The sequence below is a fragment of the Girardinichthys multiradiatus genome, chromosome 12 (assembly GCF_021462225.1).
Source record: "Girardinichthys multiradiatus isolate DD_20200921_A chromosome 12, DD_fGirMul_XY1, whole genome shotgun sequence".
NCBI lineage: Eukaryota > Metazoa > Chordata > Actinopteri > Cyprinodontiformes > Goodeidae > Girardinichthys > Girardinichthys multiradiatus.
The window spans coordinates 47,616,450-47,644,158 of NC_061805.1; the positions used below are offsets into that span (position 1 = coordinate 47,616,450).

The 27,709-nt window shown below is 39.9% G+C and overlaps 1 protein-coding gene across 1 annotated transcript in view; it reads right to left on the reverse strand.

Annotated features, from left to right (window-relative positions):
• Window positions 1-27,709, reverse strand: part of LOC124877798 (protein unc-13 homolog B-like) — a 222,850-nt gene that overhangs the window by 175,401 nt on the left and 19,740 nt on the right. Inside the window, exons 2-3 of the mRNA XM_047381326.1 lie at window positions 20,203-20,232; window positions 2,685-2,784 (exon numbers count right to left, since the gene is read on the reverse strand). Coding sequence (XP_047237282.1) covers window positions 2,685-2,784; window positions 20,203-20,232 — 130 coding nt within the window. The remainder of the gene's footprint in view (window positions 1-2,684; window positions 2,785-20,202; window positions 20,233-27,709) is intronic.

The following is a 27,709-nucleotide window of genomic DNA, read 5'->3' on the forward strand; positions in this document are numbered from 1 at the left end:
CAGGAGTAGATGTGAAGGAAGATGGTGGAGGTGGGGTGGAGGAGGGATGAGCTCAGCTGACAAGCGAGGAGGAACACAGCCGAAGGTCCTTTAAAAACCAGGCATCGGAAGGTGATTGGATGATGAATCAGGCGGACAGGATGCTGATTGGAAGGCCGGGAGACGCATGGGGAAGTCATTGGACGGTGGAGACGGCGAGGGTGAGTCTTTCATTCTGAATTTTCATTTAAACTCCATATTAACAAAGTAAGTGTTCAGTAGACATATTACAATCCTTCCATGGCCATCTCACCCCCAGGAGTTATGGGCAATTGCTACTTTTTACAAATCTGTTTTACACTGTTGCTTTCATGAGCGCAGCATTAACTATCAATATCTTTAAAATCTGATTGAATGCAGTTATTTTGTGGTGATAAAGTTTCTTTACTTACTATAACTGGTGTCAATGAGCAGCGCTTTTAATAATCTGTGCACAGTTCTCTGCTGTAATTTCTTTTAAAAAAAATGTTAAGAGCAATGTTTGTGGTTCTTTGGTATTGAAGTCACAGCCGTTCACTGAATTGCCAAAAAAGACTACAATGGACTTATAAATACTTTTTAAAATCACTTTTATCATTATCACAATAATTACTGCAAAAATATTGTGAAAAATGTTTAAGCCCATATCGCCCATTCCTACTGACACCACACCTAAATCCTGAAGAAAACATGGGGTAAGCAGAAGAGCATAAGGTGTAAAGTGATTGCTCAAAGTGGAATGGTCAAAAATCCCCTTCTCTGTGCTCCAACCCTGTGAAATTCTATTGAAGAAGACTTAGTCCTGTCCTGTTGGCAACAAGGGGGTTACAAAAAGATTAGTAGCAGGGGTGCCAATAACTGTGCCACAGCTGCAATAAAAGAGGAACCTGTTTTAGGGTGTTTTATACATGTTTACCAGGGGTTCCATCAAGTGTGGAGAGCACAGTAGAAACCATGATTAGTCAGAATTTCCAGTTTAAGCTAGACTAGCTTGTTTTGGTATGAGAGACCACAAAAGTTCATTATACCCTCAGTGTTTTTCTGCAGAGGTGCCAAATGCAGGAAGAGTTAAAAAAACAAGTTATGTCATGTCACTCGAACCACCTAATGAGGATGTTGGGCCGTCAGAGAATATTGTTACACATAAATTGCAGATTTCCTTCTAACACAGTGATTCCAACATCACTACTGACAACATGTTTATGTGAAAAGCTTTCTTTGTGTCCATGCACACAGAAAGCAGAACTACAAAAAGCATCACAAAGCAGATTTCTAAATCCGGCGCATCTTCACCTGAATGTCTACTGGAATCAGGATGAGCTGGGCAATTCATTAGATTTATAACAGGCTCATCCACTTATCCGAGTGCAGCATGTAATTTCACTTTCCATCCATCCTACCTGCTTCCGCCACAAATTCCCATTTAGTAGGCCGTGTCAGCCGGCCAGACCAGAGTCCCACAGGCCCGCTGGTGTGCAGCACTTGCAATGTCACCGAGGCCCATTAAAGCAAGCTAACAAGTCAGCTTGCAATGGAGATCTGGCCTGCATTAATCTGCAGGCTGCCACATCCTCTGAGGCTCCAATTTCTCTCTGCATTTGTCTTAATACATCCCAAGAGTTTGATGGCGTACGGGCCGTTACTGCCGGTAAACTAACTGACAACACTTAGCAAAAATGCTAGAAAAAGTAAGCAAAGAGAGGACCAAAACTGATACCCCTGTCAGTTTACACAAACTGCTTAGTGTTGGCACAACTGTCATGGAGAACAAAATGAATTTAGGTTTTAAAATCCCTACACTGCTTTGTAAAATTACTCAAAGCCTAGGAAAAGTATTTATATCCTCTCCATATTTCCCACTTTAACGTTTCCACACGTCACATTAAAAACACTTCACTGTGTTTTACTGAGAACTATACAACATAGTGCATAACTACAAAGAAAAAGAACAAAACGTGAAAGAATTGAGACCAAAATTGAATTTTTTGGCTTACATGCAAAACATGCTTTGCATGGAGGAAAAATTCTACTCTACATCACCCTGAACACAGCGAGAGCATGCCTTTTCTTTAGCAGGAACAGAGAAGCTGGTCAGGGTTGATGGGAGGATGGAGTGAGCTAAATTCAGAGGAATCCAGGAAGATAACCTGTTAGAGGCTCCAAAGGCCTTTAAGCTTTTTAGGCCAGAGATACTATGGAATGACTTAGATCAATGCATATTCGTGTGGTAAAATGGCCTAGTTAAAGTCTGGACCTAAATCAAGCTGCTCTTATCCAATCTGACTGAGCTTGAGTTATTTGACAAAGAACAGACAAAATATTCACTCTGTATGTACACAAAGCCGGTAGAGACATACCCAGAAGGATTTGTAGCTGTAATTACATCAAAAGGTGGTTCAACAAAAGGTGACTCAGCAGGCCTGAACACAAATGCCTGCTACTCTTTTCAAATTTTAAGTTTATAAAAGAAATTGTGAAAATTATGTATTATTTTGCTTTCACATCTCAGTTATGTGCAACTTCATGTTGGTCTATCACATTATATTCTATTAAAAAACACTGTAGTTTGGAGTTATAATGTGATGAGGAGCTGAAAAGTTCAAGGGGTGTGAATACTATCGTGAAGCACTGTACTGTAAATATCAAACAGTGGGTATTGTACTTACAACATGAAGTCCTGCTCCCAGCATGGCTGGTCTCCACGGACTGTGATGGTTGTGCTCTTCACATTCTGGACCTTTAAGGTGACGTAAGCATTGAATTTGTCTGGATTGAAGAGAGGAAAGGGAAAATTAGAAATGTAAATTTTCTTAAACACTCTTTGCTTATTAGCACGACACCAGACATGAAACATTTTTTCTACTTATATGTAGAGTAGCTAAAATTTATTTCAAAGTCTTCTTAATTTTTTTTCCAGTAAATACTCAGATAATTAAACAATACCAGATTAAAATGCAGGAGACTGCTGAGGTATGACCGATATGATGGAATTATGATTTAGTTTGTTACTCAGCAGTTTTGATAAAAGACTCAAAAACATTTAATTTCATAGCAATTTACACCATTAACTATTATTGTTTTCTGGGTCCCTATGCAGTATATAGAAGCAAAGGAGTTTGCATGTTCTCCCCGTGCATGCGTGGGTTCTCACCGGGTACTCCGGCTTCCTCCCACAGTCCAAAGACATGCCTGTTAGGTTAATTGGTAACTCTAAATTTCCCTTAGGTGTATGAATGAGTGTGTGCGTGGTTGTATGTGTGTTGCCCTGTGATGGACTGGCGACCTGTCCAGGGTGTACCCTGCCTCTCGCCCATAGACGGCTGGAGATAAGCACCAGCTCCCCCGCGACCCACTATGGAATAAGCGGTAGAAAATGACTGACTGACTGACTGACTGTTTTCTGGGTCCCTATGCAGTATATAGAAGTAAGCAAAGGTATCAGATTATTTTACACGTCTGAATAAGTATAGAAAAAGAAAACAGTATAGAAAAATATTATTTATTTTTTGTTTCATTTTGTAAATCCATCCATCAATGCATCCATCCATACATCCATCCATCCATCCATCCATCCATGTGTTGGACCACTTGTTTGCTGAGTATTGGATTATCTGCACGATGTTGGACGTCACTGTGCCCCTCCAATGGCATCGGCCATTTTGTACCCAGGACAGCCCGCTCCTACATATCCCATCGAGCATTGCGACTGATATGACTGGGCGTCCCAAGTCTGACGTCACAGGACGCTATATAGGAAGGCGCCCATTTTTGAAAACTCGCCTTCTGCTAGGACCGGACTAGTGATCGAAGTGCACCACTTCAAGAGGGGAGATCTTTGCAGAGTTCATTCATTCTCTCTCGTTGGACAACGAACAATTCATAACTGAGGTTTTTGGACTAAGAAGGCCAGAGATTTCACTTTGCCGATCGAAGACGTGAGTTGAACACGTAACTGAGAACACGGAGTTTTGGAGAGACGAACCGCTATTGTGTTTCATTTCCAAGTCGACTTTGATGGTCAGATCATATTTTTCCTTTTTGTCAAGAAGACCAAAGGACGAAGACTGACCGCTTTCCCTGAAGTTAATTGTGGACGCACAATTATATTACCCCCACTTTTCCTCGCTCGAATTCCCTCGCTCAGGAAGAAGACGACACCAAATAAAACCCATCTTTTATTTAATCTTTTATTTCTTTATTAGAAGGCCTGGGCAGGGTCAGAGGTTGTAGAAGCGATCAGAATCGCTGGTTAGGATCTCATGTGTTCTGAATAATATGTGCATGTAACCTTGCTTATTGAAACTTTGATGTGTTATGTTGATATCGGGATCCGCCGCGGTCCTAGAGCTGCTTGTGTTTTTACTATCTGAGAGTCAACGCGGGTGCGTTGTAAGACTGGACTGTTAAAACGACCTCATGGTAAAATCCTCCATTTCCCCTTTGTGTTCAATCTCACTGTGCTAGCTTGCCGCCAAAAGTTAGAATCCTTTGTGCTCAGGAGTTAGGGAGAAGTTTTATGATCAGAAGATCATAAAGGACAGTCGGAGCTGCGCTCCAACCCCCCACCACTCGCCACCACACCACCACTCATATTCTCATTTCCTTCGTCTGTAGTGCCATAAACTGCTGGCTGACTCAATACATACCCACTACGGTTTGTTGATTTTGCTTATTTAGATGCGTTACCCCTGTGTTTGTAGAATTTTGCATGTTGAGTAGGTGAAAATTAATAAATATTCACATAGATAAAGAGAGAGCGTTTGGTGTTTCATTGTGTGCAAAAAGTGATGTGTCAGTCAAAATAAGGTTCAAGTTCCACACGTTTCGGCAGAAACGGTCGATGAGACAGTGACATCTCCGGCAGTAGTTATTAATTATTACGGAGTATTTAACGGTTGTAATTGTCAAAGGCGTTGAGCCACAATTACAACACCAGAAACATCTCTGGTCTCGATTCATAAATGAGGATTTTGGTTAGGAAGTTGATTTTGTCAGGTCATGATATGTAATTATAATTATTGATCAAGATTAATCAATCAATAATCATAAACCCAACACATGCATCCATCCATCCATCCATCCATCCATCCATCCATCCATCCATCCATCCATTCATCCATCCATCTCCAAATAAAATCAGCCGTCTAATTTGCACCATTTATTGGTAATTCTTCTGTAGTTATGATGACAGAACATGAGTAATGATTTTTATTACAGGCAATGGGAAAACAAAGCAAGTGAAAACCAGCCCTATAAATCACCCAAGTCTCAGTTGTCCCCAGTTTTCTGTGTTGTTCTCTCATGGGTTTTCTATCCCTGGAATGATTTTCTTTCTGTTGCTGAGTGGGTTAATCTTAGATAATCCATCATTCACTTTACACAATGCCATGTTTGTGATTCTTAGGACTGACAGTCTGCAGACAGCTCCATTTATTGACTGATAGCAGAAGTAAGAAAAATGTACAGGGTCATGACAATAGGCAAAAATAACCCAATGACAAACAAAAACACAGCAGAGAGAGCATGACGAATCCAGGATCGATAACAACGTGGAGGTCGTCAAAGCCAATATCACAATGACGCAAACTTTCATTAAGGTCCGGGTGCAAAACCCAAAAATCATCAGCTGCTGGAGAACTGTGCTGGGAAGAAGATATCCCAGCATGCAGCAGGACCTTCTTGGGAAGCTTCCGGCATCATTCATAATTAACTGGCAACGACTTATGAAAATGAATAAGTTATATGCAGTTACACATGGACATGTGCAGCGTGGCTGGACCAGATGACATTTACTGGGCTGTCTACAATAATGAATACTCTATTAAGGGCACCGAGGGAGATGGGAGAGGTGAGAAAGCCTGGCGAGGGAGGCAGACAAGTGGGAAGGGTGAGATTTTGGAGATGCAGGACAGATAAAAACATCCAGATCTGTTTATTGTTCAGCAGCAAAAGCCCAAGATGTTCCCTGATTCATTACAATTTCCATTAAGTTGTGTATTTGTACATTGAAATTAAAGCTAATTATAACAAGGATTCCCAAATCTAATGCTAGTAGTAGTCCTTACTTTGAAAGGATTTTATGATGTAATTGAACTCTAAGGAAGTAGATGTAATTAATTCAGTGTCAGTATTCAAACATCCACCTGCTTCCATTGTTGAGCAAGCTCAGCACTGGCCAAAATGATTCTGCTCAAAAGACGACAATCCTGGAGCCTCCTGGAGTCGACTTTCTTAGGCATCCAAATTCTTCTTCTCTGGTGCTGAACCTCTCTCCTTGATATTTTTCAGGATCCATAAAACTGTTCTTACCACTGCAGTATCCTTAGCAGCAGCTTGCTGAATGTTAGGGCCTTTTTAATGCAAAGTAATGATTGGTTATGTTTTTTTTTTGCTATGTAACCATTGCTAGGAAAAACTATCTATCCCCCTTTTACAGCAGGACTCATCTAAGTACTCACCTTACTTAAAATGGTTTTATAAACAAAATCAGAGAGATCTGATCACTCTCTGCAGAATTGCAGTAAGTCCTTGATGTTTTCTTGGACAGAACCAGCTTGTTGCTGCACTTTTTGTCTCAAGGCTGTTGTCCAAAAGTTCTCACCTCACAGTGTGTTGCTGCCTTCAGATTCACTTCCTGCCAACACTGAGCAAGCTCTGTACTGGTGGCAACTTGGTTTTCTGCTGCACTCCTCAGAAGGAGAAAATTCTGGTGAATATTTTTTTGATTTTGTGAAATCTTCGTTTCTGCAGATGAATATCTCCTTCTGAAGTTCTTGATTGCCCAGAAGGTTTCCTGCATATGAGGCCATTTTGAAGCAAAGCGACGAAGTTGTTGAAGAATTGCCAACAGAAAAAAAGAGATCCTCTTTCTTAGCAATCAGTGATTTAATCAGAGACTTTTTCACAGCTTTCACAGCTGACGTCAGCTGATAAATTTGTGTAAGAACACCGTGGAAATGGGTAGTTGACAAGAAATAGACTTCTTAAAAAAATAAAGTTCTTTGCAATTATGTATTATGTGTTACAAAATTCTGCATCAGAATGTAAAAACAACCTGTATTGTATTTTTGTGCCCTTATTTCTGCTCCAACATGAGGCAGAAATTTGAAACACTGTTACAGAAAAACGGTCCTCCAAAGTGGCCACACAGTTACTGGATGAAGTTAATTGACTCAGAGGAAATCGCAAAGAGTCATTGGGCACAATAGTTCAGGCAGTGTCAGTGAAGGGCAACACTATCTCCTCATTAAAGCCAGAGACTCCTCTGTGTTCATTATTCTGAGGTTTACACCAGATATAACCACCGTTACTGACAAGGAACCCGGTACCAAATATAACAGATTTTCACGCAATTGTCAACTCATACTAAATTATATAACAATACGTGGCGCAGAGTTCAGGATTTATTTTATTAGCTTCCCTTTGATGTGAAGTAGCAGCGGCTCTAACTCGAGCTTCGCCCAGATGAAATTAAGACATAGGTTCATATTTAGTCTCGTCTGACCAGAGCTTTCTTCTGTTTGCTCTGTCCTCTGCATGACTTGTGGCAAACCACAAACAGGGCTTCTTATGGCTTTCTCTTTTGGTTTTTGTCTTACTACTCTTTCATAATACCCCGAATTGAATCTAGAGGGCATGAGAAATTGTTTTCTGGCCAGCAGATACTCCCACCTGAGCTGTGGATCTCTCTAGCTCCTCCTGAGTTACCATGGGTCTCTTGGCGGCATCTGTGGTTCTGTTCTAGTTGAACGGCAATGTCTTGGTAGGTTTACAACTGCGCCATCCTCTGAACAGAGCTCTGTGCGATGTTCAAAGCTTGTGATATTGTTTTAGAACCTAACTCTGCTTTAAACTTCTCCAGAACTTTCTCTCTGAACTGTCTGCTGTGTTCCTTGGTCTTCATGATGCTGTTTGATCACCATTTTCTCTAACAAACGCATGAGGCCTCTACAGTGCAGCTGGATTTATACTGGGATTAATTACAAAAGGTAGACTCTATTTTACAAAAAGGTGACCTCTTTGCTTGATTATGGGGATTTGAGTAAAGGGGTCTCAATGCAAATATACAGGGGTTGGACAATGAAACTGAAACACCTGTCATTTTAGTGTGGGAGGTTTCATGGCTAAATTGGACCAGCCTGGTACCCAGTATTCATTGATTGCATATTGCACTAGTAAGAGCAGAGTGTGAAGGTTCAATTAGCAGGGTAAGAGCACAGTTTTGCTCAAAATATCAAAATGCACACAACATTATGGGTGACATACCAGAGTTCAAAAGAGGACAAATTGTTGGTGCGTGTCTTGCTGGCGCATCTGTGACCAAGACAGCAAGTCTTTGTGATGTATCAAGAGCCACGGTATCCAGGGTAATGTCAGCATACCACCAAGAAGGACGAACCACATCCAACAGGATTAACTGTGGACGCAAGAGGAAGCTGTCTGAAAGGAATGTTCGGGTGCTAACCCGGATTGTATCCAAAAAACATAAAACCATGGCTGCCCAAATCACAGCAGAATTAAATGTGCACCTCAACTCTCCTTTTTCCACCAGAACTGTCCGTCAAGAGCTCCACAGGGTCAATATACACGTCCAGGCTGCTATAGCCAAACCTTTGGTCACTCATGCCAATGCCAAATGTCGGTTTCAATGGTGCAAGGAGCGCAAATCTTGGGCTGTGGACAATGTGAAACATGTATTGTTCTCTGATGAGTCCACATTTACTGTTTTCCCCACATCTGGGAGAGTTACGGTGAAGTAACTCGGGAGAGTTACTTGGGAGAAGCCCCCAAGAAGCGTACCACCCAGACTGTTGGATGCCCAGAGTGAAGCATGGGGGTGGATCAGTGATGGTTTGGGCTGCCATATCATGGCATTCCCTTGGCCCAATACTTGTGCTAGATGGGCGCGTCACTGCCAAGGACTACCGAACCATTCTTGAGGACCATGTGCATCCAATGGTTCAAACATTGTATCCTGAAGGCGGTGCCGTGTATCAGGATGACAATGCACCAATACACACAGCAAGACTGGTGAAAGATTGGTTTAATGAACATGAAAGTGAAGTTGAACATCTCCCATGGCCTGCACAGTCACCAGATCTAAATGTTATTGAGCCACTTTGGGGTGTTTTGGAGGAGCGAGTCAGGAAACGTTTTCCTCCACCAGTATCACGTAGTGACCTGGCCACTATCCTGCAAGAAGAATAGCTTAAAATCCCTCTGACCACTGTGCAGGACTTGTATATGTCATTCCCAAGACAAATTGACGCTGTATTGGCCGCAAAAGGAGGCCCTACACCATACTAATAAATTATTGTGGTCTAAAACCAGGTGTTTCAGTTTTATTGTCCAACCCCTGTATGTCAACATTTTCTTTGGTTCTTTATCTTTGTAAAAATCTTTTAAAACCACAAATGTTTTTTCTTTCAGCTCACAGTTATGCACTACTTTATTTTGGTCTGCCACATTAAATCCCAGTAAAATACAGAGACTTGTGGCTGTAACCCAAAAAAAATTTGAAAAAGTGGTATAAATACTTCGTGGGACACTGCAAATCAGGATAAATCCTCAGTTATAATAATCAGATGAAGTGACATATAAACCAACCACCTTCTCTCTGGGGTCATTTACCAATCGGGTTTCAGAAATGTCCTGGGACAGCAGCCATCTCCCTCTGGAAATAAATCCATTGCTTCTTACTATTAAACATAAATCAGAGCATGTTTCCTAAACTGGGACATTTCAGTGGGACAAAATCTACAAATTTTGCCTGTCCTGAAATCAATAACTGTGTCACCTGACAGAGTGGCATCTTGGATAAAACGTTATTCAGTGCCTGTCATTACAGCCCTGAGGAAAAACAGATGCTTTATATGGGTCAAATTTTCTAAAGACCCGATGTGTCCAAGCAGTCTCTCCATTGCACAATGATCACCTGCACTGTTGTATTGCTGTTGCATCTTATACTGCTCTATATTTACTCTCACTCACTTAAAACTGTGCACATATATTTATATTATATTGTAGATATGTTTATAGTGTTTAATTTGTACTGTATTGCACCGACTACGCCAAAACAAATTCCTTGTATGTCCAAAAACGTACTTGGCAATAAAGCTTTTCTGATTCTGATTCTGATTCATTATGTCTGGATAGCTGTAAGTCGATTTACAAAACTCAGGCCCGCTCAATTCAAGGCTTACATAAAAACACTCAACTTTTTTATCTAGCTAGGTCAATTTTACCTCCCCAGTGTAGTTAATAACCATGAACACCAATCAGAAGCAGCTTCTTTGTACTCCGAAAGAGTGAATCATGTTACAGGACAGCCAAGATGAAAAAGACAAAAATAAATCTTGTTTTAGTTGCTGTAAAAGTATTACTTTGACACTCAAACACCAGCATCATTTAATATATACAGAATACTATGTTTCTTCTGCATAAACCATGATGTTGATTCCTGAAACTGCATTCTGGCTCTCTGTCTAATCAGTTAAAGGTTAAAGTCAACCTTTTAGCAGCAATGATAATTATCACACTGAGCTTCTCCATAATATAAATGAACAAGTATGAACAGTTAGATTAGATGTTTGGCCTGTGACAGGATAGGTACTGAAGATGCCACAGAAATGCAAAGGACAGACTGATATTCTGCAGGAAAAACAAAGATGGACAGCAGAAGAATGGTCTAAAAACTGGCTTTTTGATGAGTCCTACTTCTGAATGTTTGTTAGGGATATCTGGAATATCCTTTATCCAGACTAGAAAACACGAGAGCATTTCTCCTAAGCATGTTTTAATGTTAAAATCCCTTTTCCAGACTAAGATACACCAGGAATATATCGTAGATATTTCTTCATTGGTCAGGTTTTAAACACGAAAATCGCAAAAACCTGGATAAACAAAAGGACGGAGGGATAAATAGATAGATTTGACTTTTAGAAAGTGCTAACCTTTTTTAAAAGTTGCATCTGTCTGTCCTTACAGGCAATTATAGAAATATAAATATTTGTTTACCCTCTCTTTTCTCTTTCCATGGTTATACAGAGCTGGAAATACTTAAAATTCCCAGAGTTTTCCACACTGCAGAGGAACCATTGCCAAAGAACACTTACTTGAATGAATGAAGAGTGGGATGTAAAAAAAAAACAAAACAAAAAGCAACTTTTTTCTAATGATCCAGGCAGTTTGGTGATAATCTGTGTGTTTTCAGCATGATGAAGCACTGTGTCACAACAAGGGAAAAAGTATGAATAAAATACCAACAACAGGTAAATAAACAGATGCTGGTTGCACAGTGGCGCAGTCCTGAGGTTCTGAGTTCAAATCCTGGCCTGTGGTGTTTCTGCATGGAGTTTGCATGTTCTCGCTGTGCACACATGGGTTCTCTCCGGGTACTCGGGCTTCCTCGCACAGTCCAAAAACATGACTGTTAGGGTTAATTTAATGGTTTTATGTTGCAACTAAATGCTTTTAGAAAATCATGAAACATTTGTAATTTAAAATATTTAAATTTTTCTCCGGACTCATTTCTAGGTTTATTTACAGATTAACATATTTCCATGTACATGCTTATTATTTTATTTTATTTTATTTTTATTTTCAGTCATATTTAAATTACTTAATTATATATTTCTATTACTTATGGTTATATTTGTATTATTAAAATTTAACACCTTGGATGGAGTAGCTTGTCAGCGAATAAGCAATTTCCCTTTGGGATCAATTAAGTATATTCTATTCTATTCTATTCTATTCTAATTGCTGGTCAGTATACCAAAGAAGTCACAGGTCTTTTGCATTTTTCTTTGCACTGCTGCAGCTATATCAGCTGAGTGTGACAGAGTATAATTTTAGCATGTTTTAGTGGATTCTGAATGTAATTTATGTGTAAGAGCTCAAACAACATACGTGCTGCGTAACAAGGGTTTCATTAAGGCCTGATAAAAAGTTGGATGCAAAAATGAGAACTCTAAAGCCATGATAGAAAGACAGGTGCTGACATTTGCACAAGCTTTAAGTAAATTGGGCCAAACTGGGAAGAATGGAAACAATAAAATAAATTTCTATGATCCATCAAAGTGGCTATTAAAATTCTTTATTTCCATTCCCTAAAACTGCTCAACACAAATGATCTTCTGGACACTGAGTTTGTAACTGTCTCTTAAAGAGTCTGAAAGATGTTTCTCCATGTACTCCTTTATAAATGAATGACACATTGTCATCTCAGGCTAGCAGGTGGCCCTTTGTCTGTGATGATCTATTGATTTTTCTTCCCTCCTCCTCCAGCTTGATTTCCTATTCTCCCACTCATTTCTGTTGTTCTCTCCTCATCACCGCCTGCAGACAAGTTGAAGGGACAAACAGCTGCAGCCTAAAGAGATGTTTAAAAGATGGAAAGTGGCTGGGAAGAGGGGCTACCATTTTACGTTGTCTCTTGAGACTGAGGAAAAGTAAAAATGGGCTTTACTGGGACAAAACAGACTCCATACCATGACTAACACTTTGACTGCATAGTTGGAAGTCTAACTGCGACACAGTGGGACATCAATACCTCATTGAAAGTGAGGTCTAAACTATATATAATGCAAGATGGAACCATAAAAGGTCACATTTTGTGCTAGAATAGCTCACTTGTAAAACTTCAACACAGCGCAGAATTTTTGCAGAAGCCTGAAATATCTGCTAAAATAATCTTACATGTCATACTTCTTATAACTAAACACTGAGCAAGTTATTCTACCACTTTGACCAAGGTTATGAAACTGTACATGTATTCAAGATTTATACATCATAATTAATTTTTTCCAATATTTTTTTCTAAATGTTTTTTTTACTGATTCCCAAGACATTTGGGGAAATAATAAAAGCAGTTCATGATGAGTAATTTGTGATGTGTGAGTTACCAAATGGATGTTCAGAGTATCCTCTGGGCTTCAATTAATTGCTTGCCAAAGCTGGTTTAGAAAGCTGACATTCAGATGTTGAACAGCTTATAGGCCAAAGGGAGGCTTATTCCAGTGTCAGATCTGCCAAGATGCAACTAAAGTGGCACGGCTGATGTTCTAATGTGTACATACAGCGGTTGGACAATGAAACTGAAACACCTGTCATTTTAGTGTGGGAGGTTTCATGGCTAAATTGGACCAGCCTGGTAGCCAGTATTCATTGATTGCACATTGCACCAGTAAGAGCAGAGTGTGAAGGTTCAATTAGCAGGGTAAGAGCACAGTTTTGCTCAAAATATTGAAATGCACACAACATTATGGGTGACATACCAGAGTTCAAAAGAGGACAAATTGTTGGTGCACGTCTTGCTGGCGCATCTGTGACCAAGACAGCAAGTCTTTGTGATGTATCAAGAGCCACGGTATCCAGGGTAATGTCAGCATACCACCAAGAAGGACGAACCACATCCAACAGGATTAACTGTGGACGCAAGAGGAAGCTGTCTGAAAGGGATGTTCGGGTGCTAACCCGGATTGTATCCAAAAAACATAAAACCACAGCTGCCCAAATCACGGCAGAATTAAATGTGCACCTCAACTCTCCTGTTTCTACCAGAACTGTCCGTCGGGAGATCCACAGGGTCAATATACACGGCCGGGCTGCTATAGCCAAACCTTTGGTCACTCATGCCAATGCCAAACGTCGGTTTCAATGGTGCAAGGAGCGCAAATCTTGGGCTGTGGACAATGTGAAACATGTATTGTTCTCTGATGAGTCCACCTTTACTGTTTTCCACACATCCGGGAGAGTGACGGTGTGGAGAAGCCCCAAAGAAGCGTACCACCCAGACTGTTGCATGCCCAGAGTGAAGCATGGGGGTGGATCAGTGATGGTTTGGGCTGCCATATCATGGCATTCCCTTGGCCCAATACTTGTGCTAGATGGGCACGTCACTGCCAAGGACTACCGAACCATTCTTGAGGACCATGAGCATCCAATGGTTCAAACATTGTATCCTGAAGGCGGTGCCGTGTGTCAGGATGACAATGCACCAATACACACAGCAAGACTGGTGAAAGATTGGTTTGATGAACATGAAAGTGAAGTTGAACATCTCCCATGGCCTGCACAGTCACCAGATCTAAATATTATTGAGCCACTTTGGGGTGTTTTGGAGGAGCGAGTCAGGAAACGTTTTCCTCCACCAGTATCACGTAGTGACCTGGCCACTATCCTGCAAGAAGAAGCTTAAAATCCCTCTGACCACTGTGCAGGACTTGTATATGTCATTCCCAAGACGAATTGATGCTGTATTGGCCGCAAAAGGAGGCCCTACACCATACTAATAAATTATTGTGGTCTAAAACCAGGTTTTTCAGTTTCATTGTCCAACCCCTGTATGTCCAACAATGTGTTGGATGTTCTTGTTTTAGTGGTTATTTAATGGTTTGTGGACAAACTCACATGTTAAGTTCATTATAAAAGGATCCATAAGTACTACCTTAATCCTTAAAGCAAAAACTAACTCAGGATCAGCATTAATTACCTGCAAAAGATTTTATGTATGAATAGCACAATCTTAACAATTTGACCTAAAAATCCTGCGTAGATATTCACTTGTGCTTTGATTTGCCTTTCACTTTGCTGCTGGTACACCTAAATTTTTATTCTATTCTATTCTAGTCAATCAACCAATCAAAGGGCACCAAATCAAAGCATTCAGGAATTTGAACATGGTATGGTTGTTGATGCCAGACAGGCTGGTCCGAGTGTTTCTCAAACTGCTGATCCACTGGGATTTTCACACACAGAGAATGATCAGAAAAAGAGAAGGAGTGGACAAAAATACCATATTGATGCCAGAGGTCAGAGGAGAATGGGCAGACTGGTTTAAGATGATAAAAGGCAACTGTAGCTAAATAACCACTTGTTACAACCAAGAAATACAAAATACCATCTTTAAACACACAACACGCCAAATTTTGAAGCAAAAGGGCTACAGCAACAGAAGACCACGTTGGGTGGCACAACTGTCAGCTAAAGGTCCATACATACTCTGTAAGAACAGAGAAATGTGTCTCTACCTCTGTTCTTGCAGAATATGGGCCTTTAAGAACAGAAAACAGAGGCTACAACCGCACAGACTCACTTAAACTGGACAAATGGATAAAAAGGTGGTCTGCTCTGATGAGCCACAGCTTCAGCTGCAACATTCAGATGGGTTAGAAACCATGGATCCATCCTGCGTTGTATCAACCGTTCAAACTGGTGGGGTTGCTGTAATGGTGGGGAATATTTTCTTGGCACAATTCAGATGGCTTAGTACAAACTGGACATCCTGTAAATGCCACAATCTACATGAATCATCTCAACCTGGTTTCTTGAACATGGCAATGGGTTCAATATACTCCAGTTGCCTCCACAGTCACCAGATCTCCATCCCATAAAGCACCTTTGAGATGCACTAAAACAGGAGATTCACATCCTGGATGTACAGCAGAGGAATCTGAAGCCACTGCATTATGTCATCTAGTCAATATGGAACAAAGGTTTTGAGAAGTGTTTCTGAAATGTTGTTTAATCTAAGCCTCACAGAATGAAGGCAGTTCTGAAGGAATTTAAACAAGATCTAACAAAAAAAGTGGCTTAAATGTGTGTATTTAATGTCCAATTCTGCTCTAACTTAAAGCTTCCTATGAAGGCTATATACACTGCTCAAACAAATAAAGGGAACACTTAAACAACACAATATAACTCCAAATAAATCAAACTTCTATGAAATCAAACTGTCCACTTAGGAAGCAACACTGATCAATCAATTTCACAGCTGTTGTGCAAATGGAATAGACAACAGGGAGAAATCTTTGGTGATTAGCAAGACACACTCAATAAAGGAGTGGTTCTGCAGGTGGGGACCACAGACCACTTCTCAGTACCTATGCTTTCTGGCTGATGTTTTGGTCACTTTTGAATATTGGTGGTGCTTTCACACTCGTGGTAGCATGAGACGGACTCTACAACCCACACAAGTGGCTCAGGTAGTGCAGCTCATCCAGGATGGCACATCAATGCGAGCTGTGGCAAGAAGGTTTGCTGTGTGTGTCAGCGTAGTGTCCAGAACCTGGAGGCGCTACCAGGAGACAGGCCAGTATACCAGGAGACGTGGAGGAGGCCGTAGGAGGGCAACAACCCAGCAGCAGGACCGCTACCTCCACCTTTGTGCAAGGAGGAACAGGAGGAGCACTGCCAGAACCCTGCAAAATGACCTCCAGCAGGCCACAAATGTGCATGTGTCTGCAAAAACGGTTAGAAACCGACTCCATGAGGATGGTATGAGGACCCGATGTCAACAAATGGGGGTTGTGCTCACAGCCCAACACCGTGCAGGACGTTGGCATTTGCCAGAGAACACCAGGATTGGCAAATTTGCCACTGGCGTCTTGTGCTCTTCACAGATGAAAGCAGGTTCACACTGATCACATGTGACAGACGTGACAGAGTCTGGAGACACCGTGGAGAGTGATCTGCTGCCTGCAACATCCTTCAGCATGACCGGTTTGGCAGTGGGTCAGTAATGGTGTGGGGTGGCATTTCTTTGGAGGGCCACATGATGATGATAATGATGATGATGATTTCCTTTATTTGTACAGGGACAGTGCACAGCAATACATTGACCTTAAAACAGGAAATATGCATGGTGCCAGGTTATAGCAAAATATGCTAATTTCCACCTGTAGTCCCTTGACAGGTTGATATTAATCAAAACAAACTGGGTTTTTTTAATTTTTTTTTTTATGGAAATGAGAGAAGAGAACCAGTGAACATAAACTAATACAATACAATCGTAACAGACCTCGCCCCTCAGTTACACCAGTTATTAAAGACTTCCAGGGATTTATCATTTCTCTATCACACACTTGCACCTATACAATAAACATACCTATTTGTTCATATACACGTACACTTTCGCACTCTCATATACTTTCAAATGAACCAACTATACTTTTTTTACACACATTCATCACTAATGAGCGCAAACCTGCTTTGATGAAAGCCATTTCTTTGTCAAATGTGCAAACATTGAGAAACTTGTACATGTTATAATGTATTCCACTGACTCATGGCAACAACAGAGAAGGCAGATTTAGCAAAAGATGTCTTACATTTTGGAATGCTGCACTCTCCTCTAGAGGTTGCCCTTGTTACTCTAGTTGTTTTTTCTGAGCTCAGTGTGACGTACCTTCTTAGAGGAGGAGCGCTAATACCATGAATAATTTTAAAAAGTAAGCAAATGTTTGCATACATAAAAAGGTTATTACAATTTAAAAAATTGTATTTTGAAAGAACATGACAGTGGTTATACTGTCTACATTTCTTGTCATTAATTTTTATTGCACTTTTGAAGGTTGATTCAAGAGGCTTTCAGACTGTTTTGCATGCCTGCGACCAGCTAGTGACACAATACAGAATACGGGAAAAAATCATGGAATTTAAGTACATATGTGATGCTTCAATGGTAAGGGATCCTTGGATGAACCTAAAATTTGCCAGAGTAAATTTTAAAGAGTTGCACAATTTCTTTTACATGATTTTTAAAAGTCAAGGTTTGGTCCAGAGTAACACCTAAATAAGTGATGCTGTTAACATTTATTATTTTTTCCTCATTTATATAAATGTCTGGATAATCTAAAGATTTATGTCTATTTGTAAAGTACATTGCAACAGTCTTTTCTACATTTAAGGTGAGACAACAACTTTTTAGCCAGGCAGAAACTTTTTTCAATTCCCCTGTTAATCTTTCAGCCACTTCAATTATATTTTTTCCATGAGTGAACAGAACAGTGTCGTCCGCATACATGATGGTGTTGATGTCACATACCAAGGGGAGATCGTTGATGTATAAACTAAAAAACAGTGGCCCTAATACAGAGCCCTGCGGGATTCCCATGGTGCAATTTTTAAGGGTGGACAGTGTGTGATTTACTCAAACACATTGTTTTCTGCCACTCAGGTATGATGTTATCCAGTTTATTGTCTGGTTGGACAGTCCATAGTTTGATAGTTTGCTTAATAAAATGCTGTGGGAAACGGTATCGAAAGCCTTTCGTAAGTCTAGGAAGACAGCTCCCACTACCCCTCCTTGGCCTAGGTTTGATTTAATTTCTTCAAGGAAGTAGGAACAAGCGGTCTCTGTTGAATATTTTTTCCTAAAACCAAATTGCAAAGGATTTAAATAAGCATTGGTTTCAAGATGTTGGATTAGTTGCTCTGACACAACCTTTTCATAGACATTGGAGATGGTAGGGAGGATGGTAATGGGCCAATAGTTATTAACCTCTCGTTTGTCTCCGGACATATATACAGGTATAACAACGCCAGTTTTTAATGCATCAGGAAATATACCATCTCTAATGGACCAATTTATTATTTTAGTCAGGACTGGGATCAGACTTTCTGAATGGGTTTTTATAAATACACTATCCAATCCATGCTGGTCTTTAGCTTTGCTATTATTAAGTTGCCCAATAATCTTTTCCACCTTTGCGTCATTAACAGGTGTCAGACTAAAGGTTGATGTATCACAGAATAATGAGTGGGAAGAGCAATGTGTTGGGAGCAACTGGGCCAACCTCTCAACAAAATTAATAAAATATTAATTCAAATATATTGCTACGGTTTCAGTATCATTTTCAATATTGTCATTTATTTTGAGCTGTCATAGCTGGTGTGTTTCTTTTTTCTAAGTAATTTATCAATATTTTTCCATAACAATTTGCTATTTCCTTTTGCATCTTTAATTAAGTTGAGGAAAAAGTTTGCTTATGTTTTTCTAAGCAATGTTATGACCTTATTTCTCAAACTTCGATATATCGAATAATCAGTTGTTAATCTGGTTTTGATAAACTTTTTTAGTGAGGCATCTCTTTTCTTCATTAATTCCCAGAGTTCAGCATTAAACCATGGTAAACTCTGTTTTTTAAGTTTTATTTTCTTTTGTATTTTTATACTTTAATAAAATATTTCTTAAAACTGATATTAGATCATTGCAGGCTTGTTTAATGACTGATTTTCTGTTATTTTATTCCAGTTAATTTGCTGTATGTCATTTTCCAATAGAGATAAATCCTTCGAGATAAATGATATCTCTTGGTTCTTTTATGGTTGATTTTGGTCTCTAAATCGGTTTTTATTTAACTTTCTTGCAATTAGTGTGAAATTATGGTCTGATAATCCTGTTACTAAATTATATGTTTTTCCTAGTCTTTCTGGTTTGTTTGTAAAGACAAGGTCTATAAGTGTTGGAGTAGTTTTTTTTTATTCTTGTTGATTTATTTATTATTTGTCTCATTTGTAGTGATTTCATAATGTTGTCAAGATTTTTCTTGCGCATTTTGTCAAGCCAATTTACGTTAAAATCGCCCATAAGTACGACCTCTTTTCCTTCAAACATTTTAAGCATTTTAAATAACTCTGAATAAAATGTATTTGTGGCATTTGGGGGGCGATACATGGCAATTACAACAACATGGCCCTCCATGTGCTCGCCAGAGGTAGCCTGACTGCCATTAGGTACCGAGATGAGATCCTCAGACCCCTTGTGAGACCATATGCTGGTGCTGTTGGCCCTGGGTTCCTCCTAATGCAGGACAATGCTAGACCTCATGTGGCTGGAGTGTGTCAGCAGTTCATGCAAGATGAAGACATTGAAGCTATGGACTGGCCCGCCCGTTCCCCAGACCTGAATCCAATTGAGCACATGTGGGACATTATGTCTCGCTCCATCCACAGACTGTCCAGGAGTTGGCGGATGCTTCAGTCCAGGTCTGGGAGGAGATCCCTCAGGAGACCATCCGCCATCTCATCAGGAGCATGCCCAGGCGTTGTAGGGAGGTCATACAGGCACGTGGAGGACACACACAATACTGAGCCTAATTTTGACTTGTTTTAAGGACATTATATCAAAATTGGATCAGGCTTTAGTGTGTTTTTCCACTTTAATTGTGTGTGACTCCAAATCCAGGCCTCCATTGTTTAATAAATTTGATTTCCATTGATGATTTTTGTGTGATTTTGTTGTCAGCACATTCAACTTTGTACAGAACAAAGTATTCAATGAGAATATTTCATTCATTCAGATCTAGGATGTGTTATTTGAGTGTTCCTTTATTTTTTTGAGCAGTGTATTTCCTTATATACAACTGTGAATAAAAGAGAACATTTTGAATGGGTTCTTACCTGGTGGCCCATGAAGTTTGGCTTTCTTTACTGAAAAAAGGAAAAGAAACTGTAGGTTAGTCAACATGTAAAAGAGGAAACAATCTTTGAAGATGTTGAGCATGTCTAATATGAAACTAGATTAGTCTGAATAAGTTTACAAGCAGACAACAAGATTTGTAAGTGTACAACATAATTCACAAATGTGTATGACAATGCGTAAATGCGTACCTCAGCATTCACAAATGTGTAAACAGTTTTTCAAATTTACACCATTCAAACTGCACAAGTAGTAATACACTGCTTGTGCAATGTTACTGTATTCTAAAAAAATAATTTTTTTAGACCGCAATACTGAAATAAAGAAATTTAAATGGGTAGGTTCTTCTTTGTCTGGAACAATAAAATCTCCCAGAAAACAAACGACAGCGCCATCTTGTGGTAGTGCTTTAGCCTCCATCATAGGACAGCATGCACACAAAGGACCGATTTTATGCATAAAATGCATACCCCAAAGCTTTTTTCAAATCAACAGAAGCTTTGCTAACATAGTAGCTACTTTTAGTTCTGTCTGTGACCAAACACATGGTAAGTCAGATGTAACAACAGCAGGATTTAAGTGCTTATTTGTGTATTTCAGAGGTGGCATTGCATCGACACAAACAGGCCTGGGATAGAAACAATAACAATTCTGTAAATTGTAAATTTGTAAAGTGTGGTATTTATTTATTTATTTTTTGGCATAGATGAAGCCACCTTGGGGTAGGCTACATCTTTTCTTGGACAACACGTAGCTATCTTACAGGTGGCGTTTTAAAACCACCATCCATCAGTTCATATCGATTAATGTGTAAAAGTCTAACTTATTATTAATATGCTATAACTTGTTTAGGCACCAAAACTGGCTCTAGGCCAGGGGCCTACAGCCTCCTAAATCCGGCCAAGTAATTCAATTCATTCCTAGTATCGTGGCCAGCTTTATACAGGGGCAAGAGGGGGCAATGCCCCTTCAAACAAATGTCTGGCACGCTAAAACCAATTCTCAATCACACAAGCACAAGCCCCCGCCTTGCCTCTCCCTCCTCCTCCTACACTTAAAACATAGTCTTTGCGGATGTACGCATGGACTCAAAGCAGACGCAGCTCAATTTTTACGACTGCATACACCATGTCACACAGTAACCGCGTATGCTTAACATTGTGGCTCTGCTGAAAACATTACTTCTGGCCCAATGTTTCTTTAAAAAAAGGGCCGGAGGGGGAGGCATTTTGGCGCAACACCCACTTAAAAAAGGTTGCATTTTCTCCCAATCAGCATCCATGCATGGCTGCATAATGCATTGCCTACACGTTTTGTACTCATAAAATCCGTGATTTTAAAGCCTTGTCCAGCTGTTGATTGACGTTTGTCAGGTTTAATAAAGAGAGAAAGAGATGGAGATATACAAACAAATTAGACCATTTCACTAATTTCACTTAATTATATTGATGTTAAAGTTTGAAGAAAAAAAGAAAAAGCATGGCCACAACCATGTCTAGTAAGTTTCCCAATAAAGTGTTGAAAATAGAAACAAACAGTATTTTATAATCACAGCATGCTGACCTAAACTGTTCTGTGTAGGTTAAAGTCACTTTAACTCAAGGAGCTCTTTTCATGCAAACATTTCTTCTTCAGCAGTTCAGGAATCATTTTGCTGGGTGGTTAACATTACAGGCTAATATATGTCAAAGGCTAAATATAATGTTTTACGATATAGACCAGCATACAGAAAATGATGAATAAATTGGAAAATGTTACTTAGCTGTCTTTTTGAGTTTATTAGCATAATAACAGATCCAATGTTAACATTATCTAAAGTAGGTTTGTGATTTGAAATGAAAGGTAGGTCTTCAGTTGAGCTATATGAAAGTGTTGTGAGTTATATTGATATTAGTAATGAAAAATATTAGTGTAATGTTTCAACACTGTCAGTAAACAGTCAAATAATGCTCACTGTGTTCTCACCTGATTCAGTGAGTCTCTTTTGATTAGGATGCACAGCAGAACATTGATTTATTTCATTTACACATTTGGCAGCATGATGCCAAGAAAAGAGAGGCTATAAAAGCATAAATATATCCTGTTTTTTATTTTAATTTTACAAATACATTTTTACAAATAAATGTTGGCTTGAGCACCTGCCTCTAAACATGTCTGTCCATGTTCTGACCAGCATCGGTTCCAACTGGGATCTGGTGCAGGTCTGGTTTTAGCTTTCTGGATATCTTTTGTATTTTCCCCTTCAGCATGAAGCGGTCTCTCAACATCAAGTCAAAGCTTAAAAATGTAAAGGCTGCATCTCAGTGTATATTACATCAACCCTTAACGGCATTATGGGCATTTACAATTGACCAATATCATTTCATAATGACAGTTGGTTAACCAGTGACCGTCACTGATTGATGTCAAGTTGGACAGATTCTGTTTTTCACAATAAATATGAGCAAAAACACAACATTTTGAGATTTTCAGATATGTAGGTTTTTACTTTTCTGCCACATAATGACAACTATTTTCATAGAATTTCCCCATGAATCATTTCGAAAAACCCTTCAAATGTTGTGAAAGCAGCCTAAATTTTAACAACCCGCCCAAAGCTATTTTGTTTTCAGCCCGTGTTCAAAAGAAGCCCAACTGAGGGGAAACCAGTCCAGCCAGGCAAATTGCACAGCACTACACAGTTTACCCTAATCCTTTAAAGAAAACACTGATGAACAACAATAAACATGCTGGAGCATAATATGTAGGCATGTTGATGCCGCCTCCACATTTCTGCTTGCCCCCTCATATATGCATGCCTAGAACCGGCCCTGCCTAGTAGCCCTAGTTAATTGCCCTAGTAAAAGTTATTTAGTTAATTAAATCAAGTTTAAATACATATTTTCAACAAGGGATATAAATCCGCTCCTTAAGTCACTCAAGCACATACAATAAAAAGCTGAGAGCTCAACAGGGACATTGTTATCAGGTCGTGCCTCTCAGGCTGTCAGCACGGTGCGCCTTGTGTGTCACTAGTGCCAAGTCCTGCAAAGACTCACAGAAGACCTGATGGCCTCCAACTGCACTCAGACAATGCACGTGTGGTTGGGCTTTCACAAAGCGAGAAAGGCCGTTCACAGTGAGGATGCACAGAGGTCAATCTACTAAATCTGTGTCTATATTCTTATTTATAATAAACATAAATATGCATTTGTTATCTGCTATTAACCCCGAATAATTTAATATAAAATTTAATGTGTTACTGCAAGTTAATTATGCACTTCATATTCGCCAATAGCGAATCCATAAAGATGCTCTTATATTTTTATTCCCAACCATCAACAGTTGAAATGTTAAAGTCTACTCCTTTCAGTTGTTCATATATGGGAAATGTCAATGGTAATGAGATTATAAATTCACAGTAGGAGAATGATATAGCTATGGAATAAATAAACAGCAAAATGGTGAATCATGTAATAAAAAAATATATTTGCAAAAGTGAGAAGTGTTGTAGGCTGTTCTAGGACAGAAACATATACTATACAGCCAGAGCATGTTTCTGCATTCAGGTGATGGTAAAACAGATATCAGCAAATGTCCTCTTTATTCTTTATTTTGCAGTTTTACAACATCAGTCATTTATCCCTGAACTCATCCAGGTTTGGCATCTTTTTGGGCAGTACTCATGCTCCAGAAAGCCAATTCAGCTTTCCTGCAAATATGATTACACATCATATCAAAATTTAAAAGTGAAAATATGTAATCAATACAGCATCCTTAGAACCATCAAACAATAATTTATAAGAGAAAAAATGAGAAGAAATCTGTTTTAAACTTCAGGGAAAATATGACTGGTTTATTGATTAAATGCAAACCACCAGATTTAGTCTCAATTCCCAACATATGTCAGAACATGTTCCATTCATTACTTACTAAGTACACAAGGTGTTCCCACCCCAAGGGGAATATATAGTCCCTTCACCAACTTCTTGTGTTATACGGAAGAAAACAGCTAATAGCGACAGAGGAGCTGCTTGATGAACCGCTGTCAAGGGAGCCTGCTGATCGAGGAAGAACGCATAGAATGTGGTGCGCTTGAAGACATAGGTTTACAGCTGTCCTCCAGGAAACAACAATTGTCATACCTACTTATGTTTTTGTTATATTACCTGGTCTAGTCCTTTGTTTTCTGTCTCCCTGCTCCCCAAACCCACACCTGTTCTGTGTTTTCCCCTGATTGTCTGGTCACGTTTGTCATTGGTTCCCCCTGGTATTCAGTTATGTATTTAAGCCCATTTGTTAACTTTGTTCCCCGCCTGTTCCTTGTGTGTGAATTTGTGTATGTGTGTTACCCTGTCCGTGTCCTGCCATGGACAATAAAGACTCATCTTACCTGCAAACCTCGATCTTCAGGAGTTCTTCCCTGCATATTGGTCCAACAAAAACCCATTTTATGACAACACCATTGTGTCTTCCTGCTAATGTTCACCCATTGAATAACAAATGGAATTATTTACATCTACAAGCACACCTGAATCCGATGCACCTGGTAGAAAGTAACATGTGTTTTTGCTCCAAAGCAATGCCTCAGAAGCCAGCTGGATTTATTAGCAATGCTGGTAGTTAACATCCCTCCATCCAGATGGCACAGTGGTAGGTCTAATACAAGATATCCTGATGCTGCAGTGAATATTGGACTTAATACCCGAAGAAGTAATGGAAATCAACTGGCAAGTACAGTTGGCTACCATGAAGACTGAATACAGGCTAGAGAAAAGACACCGCTAGCAGTTACAGAGACTTCAAGAGACATGCAACTTTGTCTCAATATATATTTCTGATAAATATGAAAGGAGGGACTTGACCAGGTGCCCAAGCCTCCACTCTATGTCGAGCTCACCCTGTGTCGAACCCCCCTACAAAAGAAGGTCATTTAAACCGCTTGTATTGGAAATCTCAGTTTTTTGGATCATGATCCACATGGGTTGGAAAAGTAGATGCATCACGAAAATCAAGAGATTTACCCTTAAGCTCAGCTCCCAATTTTCCAAAATGACAGCAGATGAAGCACTGATGCCTAACCCTTAGTAGAGATTTGCAGGGAGCATTCCATCTATTTATACTTGAGAAAATCTGCGAAGGTGGTTGTGGGGGGGGGCCCATTCAACATAAAAACAGGCTGAAAATAGAGGACAAAGCAAGATGCCAGCACACACACAATTTCACATACGCAGATGTTACTTAACAGGTAACGCTTTATTTTGATGAAAACTGTAGTGCAACATTAAGATATTTCATTAGATACAATTCCCAAAATATTTGGTTTACTTCTCAATGCTTTTTATATTCAGTTTCAGGAAAGTACTATAAAACCTATATTTAGAGTAACAGAGATAAGAAAGCATTGAACTGTCAATAACTGGAAATAACTGGTGGTCAGGGTCAACAGCAAGGTGTGCCCTTTAGTTTTAGAAGTGCATTGAGCACAATCTATAAGTAAGTGTGTGACAGAAGCTTCACAGCCAATTCAAAACAACCCGACGGTAAAGAGAGCAGTGACCAGACGGGATAAGTGGATACACACGGTGCATTAATAGCAGGAGACGTATAATGAGGGCTTTAAGCTATTAGAGGCTTGTGACTGTTTACATCTTCAAGCCAAGAGCCAGTTTACATTTGTTGATAATTGTGTTATTGATCCCAGGATGAAAATGAATTGTTTGTGATCAAATCGAGAGTAGTTTCCCTGATTGAGTAGGCAGCTCATTGAAACAAAGTCTCAATTCTCCCAAATAGTATTCATTTAAAAGCATTTGTGTATTATATACCTCACTGTCTTTACTAAATGATAGATTAATACATGATTTGTTGTTTATCTTAAAAAGATAATCTTATTAAGTATTTACAGATTTATTAGTATCAGTCATGAAACTATTAATGCTAGTTGTACCGTCATGCTTTTGGGTGTTTTTACACCTGTAGTTTATAGACTTGGTCCAAACTTTTTTTTTTTTTTAAGATATTTTTTCAGCAATAGAGGCCTTTATTTTTCATTTTTTGACAGTAGGTAGACAGGAAAGAGGGGCTGAGAGAGAGGGGAGACATTCGACATAGGTCGCCGGGTCCAGGACTTGAACCTGGGACGGCTGCATCAAGGACTATAGCCTCTATAAGGTTGGGATTATTTTTTAATGATGCCATTGCTTTACAGACCACCTTGTTGGGACCCACAGCCATGAGTTACAACAGGAAATGTGGTACGGACTTTTCTGAAACTTTCAAAATAAATTGCATTAACCTACTTCCGGCATAATTTAGGAAATGGGGGTAACAGCGAACTTCCCATGATGCCACTGTCCACATAAAACCCCCACTTCCCCCACAAGTCTTTGTCTACCATCCAGACTCTGTGCGAGGCTGGCCGGTGAGACAGCGTTTTAATGTCTCTTTGCTGGCAAAAAGACATAAACTCTTCAAACTGGAGCCAAGGGTGTCATAAGATCACGCGATAATATGCAAAGTTAAGTACGAGTGAATCACTGTTTGTGTACCTGGTTATTTCATTCATCAAGAGGGGAAATTAAGGTATGTGCATTGCTTTACTTTGTCTCTGAGGCCTGCAGAAGCAAACTGTTCCAGAGAATCTCCTGCAGAGACGCTGTCTGTACAAGCCGAGTCTGAAAGGCTGACAACAGGAGCCGCATCACCGTGGTTAAAAGCTAAAGAGCGGCCGCACCCCCTAACTCCATCCTACCATGTCCTGTCCGGCAGAGTAGCGCCCAGAATTGTTGTCTGAGTGCCAAGAAATTGCCCAACAGATTTACTTTCACAAGCGGAGCATCACAAGTAATGCTTTAAAGCTCTGCTTGATATTTATAAAATAAACTTTATTATAAACTTCTTTGGGAATATTTCAATTGTTACGGACACAGAGACTGAAATGAAAAGGAAAAAAGAAGCTCAAAAAACAGAGAGATGGGGAAAAAGGGGAGAAAAGGAGGAAAGAGTGGAGGAGAGAAAGAAGGATGAAGAGAATACAAGATTACACCCTGCTTGCTTATACACCTGCAGCTGTTTTTTTTTTTTAACAAAATAGTACACGGTAATTCTGAATATAAAATGTACTTAGTGAAAGGTGCAGCCCAATATAGAACATCTTTTTATCTGTCAACACCTGAAGCTTAACACCTGAGTATGGGTGTGGACGCGCTTTTGTATACAAGGTTTCTCCACAAAAATATGCAATAGTGAGTGTGAGGACCCACAGGCCTGCCCCATGGTCCTTGGACGGACACTGAGGAGAACTGAGTCACAGACATCTAAAGGCCCCCCAAAGCACAGGAGCCCCAGGAGAACCACCACCGGGACTACCGCAACCCCCCCAGGGAAGAGCAGTGGAGAGTCCCAGGGGAACCACCCAGCAGCGACAGTGCAGAAGCCCCGAGGAGCTGCAGCGACGAGCCCACAGGCCCCGCCAGCAGCCGTCCACGCCTGAGCAGATCCAGCCAT